This window comes from Platalea leucorodia (assembly GCF_965183815.1).
Source record: "Platalea leucorodia genome assembly, chromosome: 3".
In the NCBI taxonomy this organism is placed as follows: domain Eukaryota; kingdom Metazoa; phylum Chordata; class Aves; order Pelecaniformes; family Threskiornithidae; genus Platalea; species Platalea leucorodia.
Genome location: NC_138825.1, coordinates 81,138,803 through 81,151,952, shown reverse-complemented (window position 1 = coordinate 81,151,952; position 13,150 = coordinate 81,138,803). Strand labels below are relative to the sequence as shown.

Genomic DNA, 13,150 nt, shown 5'->3' with positions numbered 1-13,150 from the left:
TAAATATGAGATTTTAGAACACTTCATACCAGAACACAACATCCCTGGAATTTTATCTCTGGTGCCAAATTACAAAGAATTAAAGGAGAAAAACAATTTTCCACAGTATTCTTCACTGATGAGTATTGATAGAACCTAAATTATAGCCTAGTGTCCCATATTGTATGTATATGTAAGCACAGATTTATCACAGAAAGATATATTAATTCCTGCTTTAGAACACTTCTTTTGGTGCATATTTTTAGACATATGATGCAGAAGCATGTCCATAGCTTCTCTGCCTTATCCCCTCACTTCTCCTGAGATCAGGCTTGTAACTGAATCATTATGTTTTATACATATTCAAGTCACAAACAGAATAATACATGATTAGCTTTATGGTTTAACCGTGCTGTTATATAAAAGACTGATTTCATTTTACTACTGTCCATATTTCACATTTAAACAGACTAGTTTCTTTTTCTACTAAAAATACCAAAATATCCAGTTTTCCCTCTCGCCCCCAAACAGAGGAGGCCAAGCTTTATTTCTTAGTGTCCAATGAACCTATTACCACACTTTCTTTGAACTCAGCTTCCATAAATTTGAGTCTGGTCTTTATAGTTACACAGAGGACACTGTGTAATGCCTTCTTTTTCTCTGAGAAGGCAAAAGACCCGTAAAGGTTTTCTCCCTCTGGCAAGCACCATTTTAAAATGTTTCAGCAATTACTTAATGTACCAAAACCAGTAGCAATGATGAAATACAGTGCTACTGAGCCCAGGAAAAGGGATCCTATGAAATGTATAACATTAATTTATAAGCTCTGAAGATAAGCAAGTCAATCACCTGTCAAATATGAACCTTTAGGAAATTGGAAAGAATTTTTTTGTGTAATATAACTTTGGGCCTGCAAATCTGTCGAAGATGTATAAATCAAAAGAAATCACATGTGCTAGTCAATACTTGGAAGGAAGAGCTCTAAGGAAAATTCAAGTACTGCAGGCAAAGTGTAGGGTGATCATTAATATTTTTGTTAAGAGTTGGCATTGATAAATAAAGACACACTGTGATACAGGAGCATACCTCCTGTCTTTTAGGCAAAAAGTAAATAAGAGTTCTATATAAACAATGATCTTTAGAGATTCTTGTGGATTTATTGTAATGTGAGCCAAGAAAGGAATGGCGTTCTGTCTAGTTTATGTTTTATAAGAAGTGGATAAGGCAGATAACAATTGTATAATCTTACAGTGCCCTAACTAAATATTGATGCGAAGCTGAAGTTCTATTACATGATGTACAACAGGGCTATTAAATGACAATGGAGATGTTAGGCACTTTGAGCAACAGCAAAACCTAGAGCCTTGAATTAAGCTCTGAAGCAAGTGTGTTTAGAGGGAACAGAGACCAAAATGTCTCATTCTAGGATCCAAAAAGCTGCAAGTACTCTGAACTGGAAGTGGCCTGAACAAGTAAAAAGGAAATACAGGGAGCAAAGATGTGTCTGAAAACACCTACCTGCTATAATTTTTTTCTGCTCTTTATGGCTGTCTTCACACTGTGATCATAAGCTGATAAGGTTTGATTCAGACTTAGAAAAAGTAATCACCTACATTTTAACTCTCCTCAAGTGTATTATTGTTCATGACATAATTTATAATTTATTGACCAGAGCTGTCCAGGAATCGTCAGTGATACAATTTTTTAGTGGGAAATGTGCCATAGCAAAACATTTCTATAAAATGTGATGGTTTTTCTGAAACTTTCATATTCCTAATAGAATTTCTAGTCAAAATAAGAGAAGACAGTAGAAGAAGAAACAGGTACCCCTTGAAAGTGAAAGTTTTTTTCCTGTTTATGTCAGTTACTGACTGAAGAAAAACGAAGACTTGGATTTGGACTTTCTCCATTCCCTGGTAAATACTAAGGATGCAATAGACATTTAAATCATTGATCTAAGTACTTTATCTCTGACTGTGGGCAGAAGTAGATGTCTACAGAACAGTTAAAAGCATAAGCAAGTCTATAGCAGTACTTCTCTCAAGTACACTCCCACAAAGACAACAGTTTGTGGCTCTCAACTTGAAAGATTGTATTTTCTTATACAGATTAAGATTTCTTTGAAAACCTGAAAAGTATCATGGACTGAGGAAGATTTTTCTAACCCAGGACTAAATAGCACAGTTTAAAATATGCTACAGACTTCACAAAGCAAATAAGACATGGTTTCTGCCTGGAGAAGTATACAAGTCTAATTTTAGACATGGCAGAACAAGTGAGCACAACAAATAGTGGGGGAGGGTGGGAGCTGAAGAGGGTCGCACTAAAAAGATTACATGGTTACTTAGGTTCATTTCATGCATATCTTGATAGTATTGCTGTTTCATTTGTATATAACATTTCTAAACCTTCTATAAATATTCCAGAAGTAGCTGGAGAGGCAGCAGAAAGAGAACAGGGAGGAATGTGTATGAGATTTAGCAGAAGTAAAAGACGTGATGAAGGGAATCAATTCTGTATAGAAAATAGTGGTCTATATTTGTGTACAGGCTCTTTTGTTTTTCTATGTGACCTTCAAGCCATCAAAAGACATTTATATGATGACTAGTCTCGTGTAATCTATGTGGAGGCACTTACATTTTAGACTTTCTCTTTTGCTGGGTATCTAAACATAGCTCTGCTGAATAGTTCCAGAACAACTGTGTTAGTAAACATTTAAGCCTTATTATAATTTGTGGATGGAGCATGGGAACATCCTTTGTACTGTGTGAGGGCAGGTGCTCAAACTGTTGACCACAACTCAGATCTTACCTCCCAAGGGAGGACTCTCATTAGAGGAAGAAAGCCAATTCTATGTTGTGGGGGGTTCACCTTGGCTAAGGGCCAAATGCCCACCCAGCCACTTGCTCGCTTCCCTCTGCAGCAGGACAAGGGGAGAAAATAGGATGAGAAAGCTCAGAGGTCAAGATAGAGGCAGGGAGATTGCTTACCAGTTACTGTCATGGCCTAAATTAGATTCAGAAGGTGAGAAACAAAGACAAACACTGAGACAACACCTATCCTACTTCTTTTCCCACGTTCAACTTCACTCCTTCACTCTGGATTCCTCTACACACCCCCGAGCAGTGAAGGGAGGGTTGGGGGCAGTTTGCAGTCAGTACATAGTGGTTTCTCTCTCGCTCCTTCCCCTCACGCTTTTCCTCTGCTCCAGCATGGACTTTGTCATGGGCTACAGTCCTTCAGGAAGAAAGTCTGCTCCACTGTGGTTCTCTCCATGGGCTGCAGGGGAATCTCTGCTCTGGTGCCCGGAGCACCTCCTCCCCTCCTCCTTCTCTCACCCTGGTGTTCCTTCTGCTGTTTCTCACTTTTTTCTCCCTTCTCCCTTCTCCTCTCCTTCTGCATTTTTTGCCCTTTGTTAAATACATTTTCTCAGAGGTGCCACAGTCTTGGCTGAGGGGCTCAGCTGTGTCCTGTGGTGGGTCTGTTGGAGTCAGCTGGAACAAGCTGTGTTCAGCACAGGGCAGCCCCTGGCCTCTTCTCACAGAGGCCACACACGCAGCTCCCTCCCAGCCCAGGTACTAAATCCTTGCCACGTATACCCAATACACATTTTCTTTTTTTTTATTTTTTTATTTTCTTTTTCTTCCTTACCATTGCCTTTACTCACCTTTTGTATGTCTACTGGCCAAAGTTCAGTAGGTGGACTTCCATCCTAGGTTTTCACTTGTGAGCGAGGTGCCCTGCTGGACATTAGAAACAGTGAGTTCAAAACCGCTCAAGCTGAGGAGGGCTTGGAATCTAAAAGTGTCTTAACTTGCTGTTTTAGTCACTACATATGTTTGAAAGAGGTTTTCTCTTCTATTAAGCACAGGACTTAGTGGAAGACTCAGCACTGTGAATCAGAGGCACATACTATGCATCCCTGGACCAGGCATCTGCTGAGGAAGCTCAGGCCCCTAGTCCTAAATGTTTTCTGTTTTATGATTGCAGGCCTGGAACAGTCACCCTTCAAGATGAGCTTGGAAATCGTGAGGAAAGGATGTGCAAGCCCAGGGTGCTACTGAAGGCAGAATAAGATTAAGTCACCAGAAGTGTTTAGGCCAGACATAGGGTCAGGGAGCTGAATAGTTCAGAGGAGTTTGGCTGTCAGACAGTAATATGGGTTTTGGATGCTCTTTTGCTGTTTTTCTTTGACTGCACTGTAGAGCTGTAGATGCTGAAATTAATCTTGGCTTAGCAAGACAGAGCTTGTGGTTTGCTTTTTCCATTACCCCACTTCCAGTAGCACCAGACATCGAATATCAATACAGAAAAAAGGAAAAAGAGGAAAGAGAGAGAAAGAGAGTGAGCAAGTGCCTAGAAGAGGTGGTAGAGTAAAAGCCAGCCAGTGAGTGAAACTGTACCTCAATATCTCTGGCTGCACAAAATCTTTCCAATTCTGGTGCACCAAAGACAGGGATATCTAAGGAGATTCAGGGATGTATAGACTGTGAGATTAATGTTTGCTCAACATCTTCACTTTCCCTGCTGAGATACCTTCGGCTTCAACCATTCTCCCTTTCCCTGCCTCCTCTTGGCCTCATCCTTATTTTCAAATAACAGTGGAATTAGTACCACTTCAGTTTGTATTGTATAAATAGTTCTTCTTTTTAATTGTTTTGAATCCTCAACTCTGATTTTTAAACTCAAGCTGAGAAAATAATTTACTGATTGCCTGGATATTCAAAGGTCTTTCTAGAAATGCAGATGAGAAATTCCCAAAAAGTAGTCAGTTTTCTCTTTCTCTCATTGTATCAATATACTCAGGGAAACCCATATTTGGGTAAATAATAGTAATGCTCTCTGTTTTCTTCAGAGTCATGACTGTCATTTTGCATTTAACTCTATGCACATTTCTTCTATTGAAGTAATGGATGGATTAATGTTTTGGAAGTTCAAAAATTATATAAAGACTGAAATCAGTATATTTAATAAATTAGGCAATAAGAACTTCACTAGTGCTGTAAAAATGAGGTTGAATGTATACCTCTAACTCTTATTTCCAGCATATAATCTTTAATTACAATTGTAATATACTATTTCTTTAATGCAGAATATAATGAATTTTAATAAACCCTTGATTCACATCAGTAGAAGCAAACGTTTCAGTTACTATATACTTATACTAATTATCACATAATAGTCTAAGAAATTTTTAATAGTTCTGACACTTTTAAGTTACCTTTCTTCAGTGTATATCATTGGGTAGAACAGTACTAAATACCTAAGCACAGTACAATCAAAAGAACGATTCTCTTTGTCCTCAGCAGGTTTGAGAACAGATCCATACTTAGTATATATTTTACAGTATTTCTTTTCAACAAACAAAAGAGCCTTTCTTAGTTTTGGTTCAGATTTGAGCTATGACCAACCTGCACAATTCTGTAGCCCCCAAGGGTACTTTTATTTGGAGTTAACAGCAGGACTAGTAGCTAATACAGCAGTAAAAGCAGGCAACTTCCATAAATCATCACATATCCACTTTTGCTGGATGATATTATTCCTCTATGGTTCATGTAGCATATAGCAGGAGTTTACTGTATAGTTTTTATGTTACTTGTTTATAAGCTAATTGAGTGTTTAGTTTTTGAATATTAACCAGGAAGCTGAAGCCATAGAAAAATGGAGCAGGATATTTTCATTCATATAGTGAAGATTTTGGCCCTGATCCTGCAATAACTTACGTATTTTTACTTAATCCCTGACTCAGTTGGATTTAACAGGATCCTATTCATGTTTAAAGTTAATGGTGCCTTTAAGCCATTTAAAGGGATATGGGTAGAGATATAGAACACAATTCTGTAAAGATGGTACACAATTTGCACATGAATCTTGTGCCTCTCTAGACTTTGGATTGATCGATATCCCCTAAGTTTAGAAACCTTAACGTTAGTCTTTTAGGTATCTAAAAAGTCAGTCACATTAATTTCCATTTATAGACAATGAAGAGGTGATGGTGATTCAATGCAACTATTTTAGATGAGGATTTTTTGTATATAAAAGAAGTGTTGGATGACTAGTTCTTGTCAGGCAGCAACAAAAGCAGAGTGGCTCCACGAGGGAAGATGATGTGGAAGATGACCACAGTAAAAGCAGGGCAATTACTGCACTGACAAGGGTATTTGAGCAGGGCAGGGGTGTTGGCAATAACAGGCTCTGTTCACAGCCCAGCAATCATCAGATAAAGGGAGGTAATGAGTCGGGTCTGACATCCAAACAACCCAAATTTTTCTAAAAAGCATAATTTAGAAAAAAGACATGCAGGCTTTAATAAAGGGAAGAAGAAACATGTTTTATTGTTGAATAGTGTAATACATTATGATAAACCATCCATCTCATATCCTGGATATTCTCGAAAAAGTTTTAAAATATAATTTATCTGACTGTCAGTTCTTATGCAGTAAGATCTGGATTGAGGGTGTAGTCCTGTACAGAAGCCCTGAAAAACAATGTCTAGAAGACTCATTCTTCCTCTTTGGTCTGGTGAATGGGAGAATGTGTAATTTGCTAGGGCTAAGAGTATCTCTCATGAACACCTTGATGCTTTGTTGTGTTCAACAATATCCAGCATTGAATCAGTATGCTCAGTAGTTCATGAAGAAGATAGGTTAAGATTCTTTTCATTTCTCAAATTGTGCTCATTAGATGAAGCCTTACAGCTTGTGAAATCTTTGTAATAAGGGTTTTGCAGTGAAAGCTGTTGTCTACCCAGTTCTTGATCTGATTGTGCAAGAGGGATGTCTGTGTGCATGTAAGTGGATAATCATCTTTCCTTTACATTTCTTCATAGTCCTTATCCAAAGAAAAGTGGCCGAATGAAGGAAAAGTATCTGGGTTAATTTGGCAGGTTTGAAATAATGCTAGAATAGTATGCACACTGTAAGTGTGTGCTATCTATGTCTGTGGCATATATTGCTGAGCTATGCAGGGTATGTTGGTTTATACATCATGCTCTAGATAATATTTTTGTAGCACCCTTTTCTCCTAATTGATTTACATGTTCACTTTCAAAAACACAGTAGCAGCATTGTCTGGTTGTAATATCATTGAAAAGACTGCAATTCAAATAAATTAAACACAGCTACCAGTCAGTAATCTCATTAGTCCTTTAAGTCATACTTGCACCGTAGTTCTTTACAATCAATATTCCCTTCCCTTCCCCGAAATTACTCACAATTCCATAAATATAGGGAAGTATTCTATCTGCATCAGACCAAGAATGCAATTTACTGCATTTGATTTTTGTCTTGTAATTTCAAACTATCCTGTAGAATATAGATTTTTCTTAGCCTTTCCGTACTTATTATGTGACTCCTATTTGGGACAGAATGGAAGACAGTATCATGTTTGAGATAAGGATGAAAAGTTGTAAGTCAGTATGGATTTTTAAACAAGAATTAAACTCCAGGCACTATAATGGTAACTGATCACTATCATGGATTTTTAGTTAAATATTCAATATCAACCTGTGGTTTAAACATCCCATGTGTTTTGCTTTTTTGATCCTCAGGAAAAAAAAAAAAAAAATCCCTGCACCTCTCCCCACCCTAAAAAAGAGAGACTGTTTTAGATTTTTCGTGAAAGTTCACTGTAGGAATTTAACAGGTAACATACTGGATATGATTTAATGACAGTACATACCTGTTTTGCAAATATTTGAAAGCAACACAAAAAATTAAAATGGTGTGTAAATATTAGTAATGGGGCCAATCAGTCTTTATCCCATAAGGACTAACTGTATGTTCCCAACTGGTATAAATTCAGTTCTGTGTAATGCTCCTAGAGAGCCATGTGTTGGTATAATGAAGAACCAATTTCAAATATTACCTCCCTAATCAGTTTTCTCTTCCCTCTAAATTGCAGTTTTTGTGTTTTCTTCTCTTTTAAATAAGTTTACAGAAAATAGAGCTTAAATTAAAAATGTGTTTAACTCCAGATATTAAAGTCTGTATTAAGCATGTCTATTAATTTGCTTTTAAAACAAAATACTATCAGAGAGAAACCGATGGGTCTTTGAGTTGAGAACTACTTAAACTGGTGGAGGGTACGCTTTTATACATATGTTCTCAGCAGCTTTGAATTGCGTCAATTTGTATAGAATGTGCTAAACCACATCTTTTATGAAAGCAGTCAGTGTGTGACAGAATGTACTGCACTGAGTATAGTTTGAGAGCACAAAACCCTGTATCTACAATCACGTTTAAGGTCGTCTAGACTGAGCCTTGTGGCTCTCTATAAGACTGTGTCTTTGTTTATTGACCAAAACTGTAGAAACTGCTCTAGTTTATCCAGAATTAGTCATGTGTCTCTTCCTAAGTTTGTCTTAAACTATGGACACTGGAGAGGAGGAGTAGGTGCTTGCAGGTCAAGCATTAAGGAACAGAATCTTGTATCGTCATGGCAAGAGGACTTCCTGTGCCCAGAAAGTGCAAAAACAAGCTCCTAAATAAAAAGGGAGGCTGAGATGCTAGCATTAGAGTCCAGTTGATACCATACCATCTCCTTAAGCCAAACAGACTCAAGAGGGACTGCTATTGAGTCTAAAAGCAGGCATTCTCAGTGTAGACTACTGGAAAGTTTATGCCTGAGAAGGGACCTCTTAGTTGATGCTGTCAGTATAGATCTTACCTTAGAGGACTCGCAAAGTTTTGTACTGAACTGAACTTTCTAGGATCTCAAAGGCTAGAATCATGAGATATTTTCCACTTTCTGCCCCGGCATACCGTCTTCCATAGGATACAGAAAAGCAGCTTTGCTAAAGCTGGTCTCTTTTATTTGCATTGCACATAAAGAGCATTAAGAGGTTCCACAACCAGATAGCATAGTATGAAGTATAGTCTGTTTTCATTTACACTGTTGATTCATGACTCTAACTATGTAGGTATGCCAAACATAATATGGTAGTCCCTCTCATCAGACATTGTTTATGATCATTTCTGTTCTTCCCATACACTCAGAGGCTGCACTGAAAAATCCAGTATCTCATTAGGGAATTATCTGAGCAGGTTTTTTTTCCAAAAAACTGTTGTTGTTTCTTAAGTATTCACTATTACTTTTACTTAGCAGACCTGTAAGATCAAGGCTCCATTATTTGAAACACTATATGAATACATAGCTTAAATAAATTATAGTCTGTCTCAAATAATTTGCAAATGAAATGATGCAATTCTGAAATAGGTCTTCTGTCTGCTCATTGGGCATACTAATTTTAATTTCTAATATCATGGAATGTCCCTAAGGTAGAATCATATTTGACACAAATCTTCCCTTTCCTGTGGACTGCTAATATTGCTGACTTCTAAACATTACTTGTACTAGCCAGTAGTTTTGGAAAAGTAATTCTAACTTTTCAGTGGCTAGCAGCAAAGAGGAAAAGCGGAGCACAGGTTTTGTAAAGATTATGTAAAGTCTCTTTTTTCAAGTATTTCAAACACCTGAAGGTGTTAGAGATTAAGTAAAGAGACTGGATCTGAAATGTTAGAATAAACACTAACAGAGATAGGTAAATGGGAAGAATACCTGTTACCAGCTATCAGGGAGATCAGTCTTCCAAATTGCATCAGCTCATTTGGGTACTGAAGTTTCCTTTTTGTTTTACGATTGTCTTCTTGATTGAACTAGAGCGTTCTGCATTTACATTAGCAGGAGTGTAGTCGGTTAATCAAGGAAAGTGATTATTCCCATAATAGCATTTATTAGACCACATTTAAATACTGTGAGCAGTTCTAGGCCCCCCAATACTTGAATAAACTTGAGCAAGGGTCGCCAAAATGCTTGGGTTCTGGAGCACAAGACTTGTGAAGAGACGTTGGAGGAGCTAGGCTTTTTTCAGCATCAGGCAGGAGTTTTCCTACTAGGCACTTTCTAATAAGAGGAACTGATCAAAAAAGATGGAGTTGGGCTCTTTCCAAAGCTGCATAGTGCTTTATGCTTTGAAACAAGGGTGGTTCCAGCATGATATAAAGAAAAAAAACCCCATTATTAGAATAATTAAACATGGAAATATATTGCCCAGAGAAATTGTGGAATTTTTATCTTTGTAGGTTTTTGAGACCTGACTGGACAACCTCCTGTTCTGAATTAGTGGTTGATATTACCCTGAGCAGGATGCTTGATGCTATGTCCTCCTGAGTGAACCTGAATTTATTCTATAACTCTATGACTTGCAAATATTTATTGCGATAGGTTAAACAGTATAAAACCTGTACACATATGCAGTACTTATAAAAAAAAATAATTAAAGGATCTGTAGTATAAGATTCTTACATCAGACAATCTAATAACAGACATTAAAATAAGGTGGGCTAACATTTATCCATAATAGGCCAATTTTATTTTCCTTACTTTCTTTTCTCTTATTTTTTCTTATGCATTTTTCAACACTCCTAAGTATCCGTAAAAAACCAGACACTTTATATCTTATGTTGTGGAATGAAGAATAAAAATTAGAGAATTCTAAAACTATGGGATATTACTTGGTTCCAGACTGAGTCTGGGACTCAGATTGCAGTGTTTCTTTTTCCTAAAGCCAGCTTCTGTGTCAGGATGTTTCTTCCTTTCATTTTAAATATGGACCATTTTTCTGCTCTTCACAACAATATCAAAATAATTAAACAAGATATCAGAACAAAAAGGTAAAGTTATCAATTTATGTTTTAGATTGTTCAGTAAAATTGCAGCCACTAAAAATAACATTTGCAGATTGATATTTATTTTAAATCTCTAAAATATGTTTGCTTTACCTTAGAAAACATTGTCCTCACAAGAACAAGGTATTTTCCAATTTTGTCTTCAAATATGTCTTAGGAAAAAATATAAAAATCCGCTTCAGTTTCACTGAGTGCTTCGTTTCCAAGTTTTGTTGGTTTCACGACAAAATGATGTGAAAGATACTTACCTTTTCAATGAGATGGTAAACTTGTGATCTAGTTTTATTGCAAAGTAATAGAAGAATTCAAGTCACAATATTTAATTAGAACCCAATCAACTTTTTTGAACAGCACGTCAGTATTACATTGCAGAACCAAATGAAACGTTTCTTTGTCAAGTACAGACTTTTAAGATGAGAGGTGTTTTAACATTACATTAAGAGCATAAAAGTGGAACATTTGATTTTCTGAATTTTAATGTGTTTGAAATATTATTGTGAAGAAAATTGCATTTTCTGAAGTGACAGATGCATTATTCAGATAGCTTTGATTATATGATAGATTAAAAAACATTCTTTCATAAGGGATGCCTATCCCAGGATTTCTAACAGAGTGGCTTTAATGATTTGAGAAATTAGGAAAATATATTCATATTGATTTAGTAATTAAACTCTGTAATATTATTAATTATTGTGCTGGTTACATTCTACTGTGTTGCAGTGATTTTCAGTTTTTTGCTCAAATATGTTATGCGCATGCATTAACTCGTATTCAATATCAAAGATCTAAAGGCAAAATTTAAGCATAAAATAAAAGTCCCTATCAATAGTTTGTCTCCAAGGCCAGGCATGATGATTAAATCTCTTAATTGATTAGAATAATCTTGTGCATTGGAATTGAATTTTAAAGCTGTACGAAGATATAATGAGGAAGAGAAAGCATTGCAAATCTTTGTTTCTGAATGGAATTGTAACAAAGAATAATTTACCTAGACATGTTTGCTTGTTTTAGCTGTATTTGATAAAATAATATTTAGATATGAACCCATTATAATGCACAGCAATGTCAAAGTCATGAGTTAAAATTCATTATATATAATCTGCTTGTAATCTATTGCCAGACTCAGTTAGGCATTGTTCTACTTCTTTGATCTACCTGTTTTTGAGATGATTGATTTCACCGTCTTTTTCTTTTTCTTTTTCTTTTTTTTTTTTCTTTTCTCAGAGCCTGACCCTGCAAGGTGCTTGTGAGTGTCCCCTGCTTCTTTTGGAAAGCCTTTCCAGGGATGCTACTGTGCACCTCACAGGACAGGATGCAATTCTTTTAATTTGCTATAATATTTTTTCCTGTGAATTACAGAGTTTAGTCCCCTTGTGTGTTGATTAATAATGTCACTTTTACCCCCAACTATTTATTTTCTGTTACATTAATTATTTGTAATTTTGCTGAGAAAAACGTTTTGTCTTAATGTATATTTTTTTCTGGTTAATTACTGTGATTTAATGCATATTATATTTTCTTTCAAGATGCAAAATACTGACACAATGGTTATAAGGACCTAATCCTAAATGGAACCAAGTGCCCGCAATTCCATTGATGTTAATAGAAAAATAAATGCTTTGATGTTTACAGGTGGCACTCAGAACCTTTCAGAGCCAATCTATATACCACTTTATTATTATCAGCAATAGTTAAGAATGTGAATCTTCAGCATTGTTTTATCTTTTAATATTGCTGTTAAGTATAATGCAGTCATACTGTAAAAACTTCCAATCACTATTTTCTTTATAACCTTTCTTGTTTTTCTTTTTCTTTTGCAGCAGATTTGCTGGATAGACTTTCTGCTGGCTGCATTTTAAATCTGTTCTTTTTTCTATCAATTACCACAGGTTTAGTCCCTATGAGTGGTATAATCCACACCCTTGCAACCCTGACTCTGACGTGGTGGAAAACAATTTTACCTTGCTAAATAGTTTCTGGTTTGGAGTTGGAGCTCTCATGCAGCAAGGTATACGATTCAGTCTGCTCTTTCTCTTGGGCACCATGTCCCACTTTTTGCTGGGGGTAACAGCTCTCTGGTGCAAGTCACTTGCATGGGTGCCTCTGTCCATGTAACCATAAACCAGCTTTTTTATGTTTATGTATCCAGGCATTCTCAAATTCCACCTTAGGAATAAGTCTGAAGACAGATAAAATTTTTACAACTCAAAAGTACAGCATAACTATCTCATTTCTGTCCTAAACAGAATCAGGTACATTACTTCATCAGTAAAAGAGCTCATCTGTCCATTACCTAACAAACCTTCATTTAAACAACCTAAAAAATAGTACATCTTTGTCAAGCAAGACTATAATGTAAATGTCTCTCATTTGTTTAATTTTGATCTAGAATTCTTTCAATAACAGACACATTTTATCTAGTAGTTAGTATCTGTAAAATAAAATGTTAAATACAGGAGATTTAACTCTTTCCAGCCACATTT

At 36.2% G+C, this 13,150-nt stretch overlaps 1 protein-coding gene across 1 annotated transcript in view; it reads left to right on the top strand.

Annotated features, from left to right (window-relative positions):
- Nucleotides 1-13,150, top strand: part of GRIK2 (glutamate ionotropic receptor kainate type subunit 2) — a gene marked incomplete at both ends in the record, with an annotated part of 428,838 nt that overhangs the window by 310,979 nt on the left and 104,709 nt on the right. Inside the window, one exon of the mRNA XM_082305204.1 lies at nt 12,557-12,675. Coding sequence (XP_082161330.1) covers nt 12,557-12,675 — 119 coding nt within the window. The remainder of the gene's footprint in view (nt 1-12,556; nt 12,676-13,150) is intronic.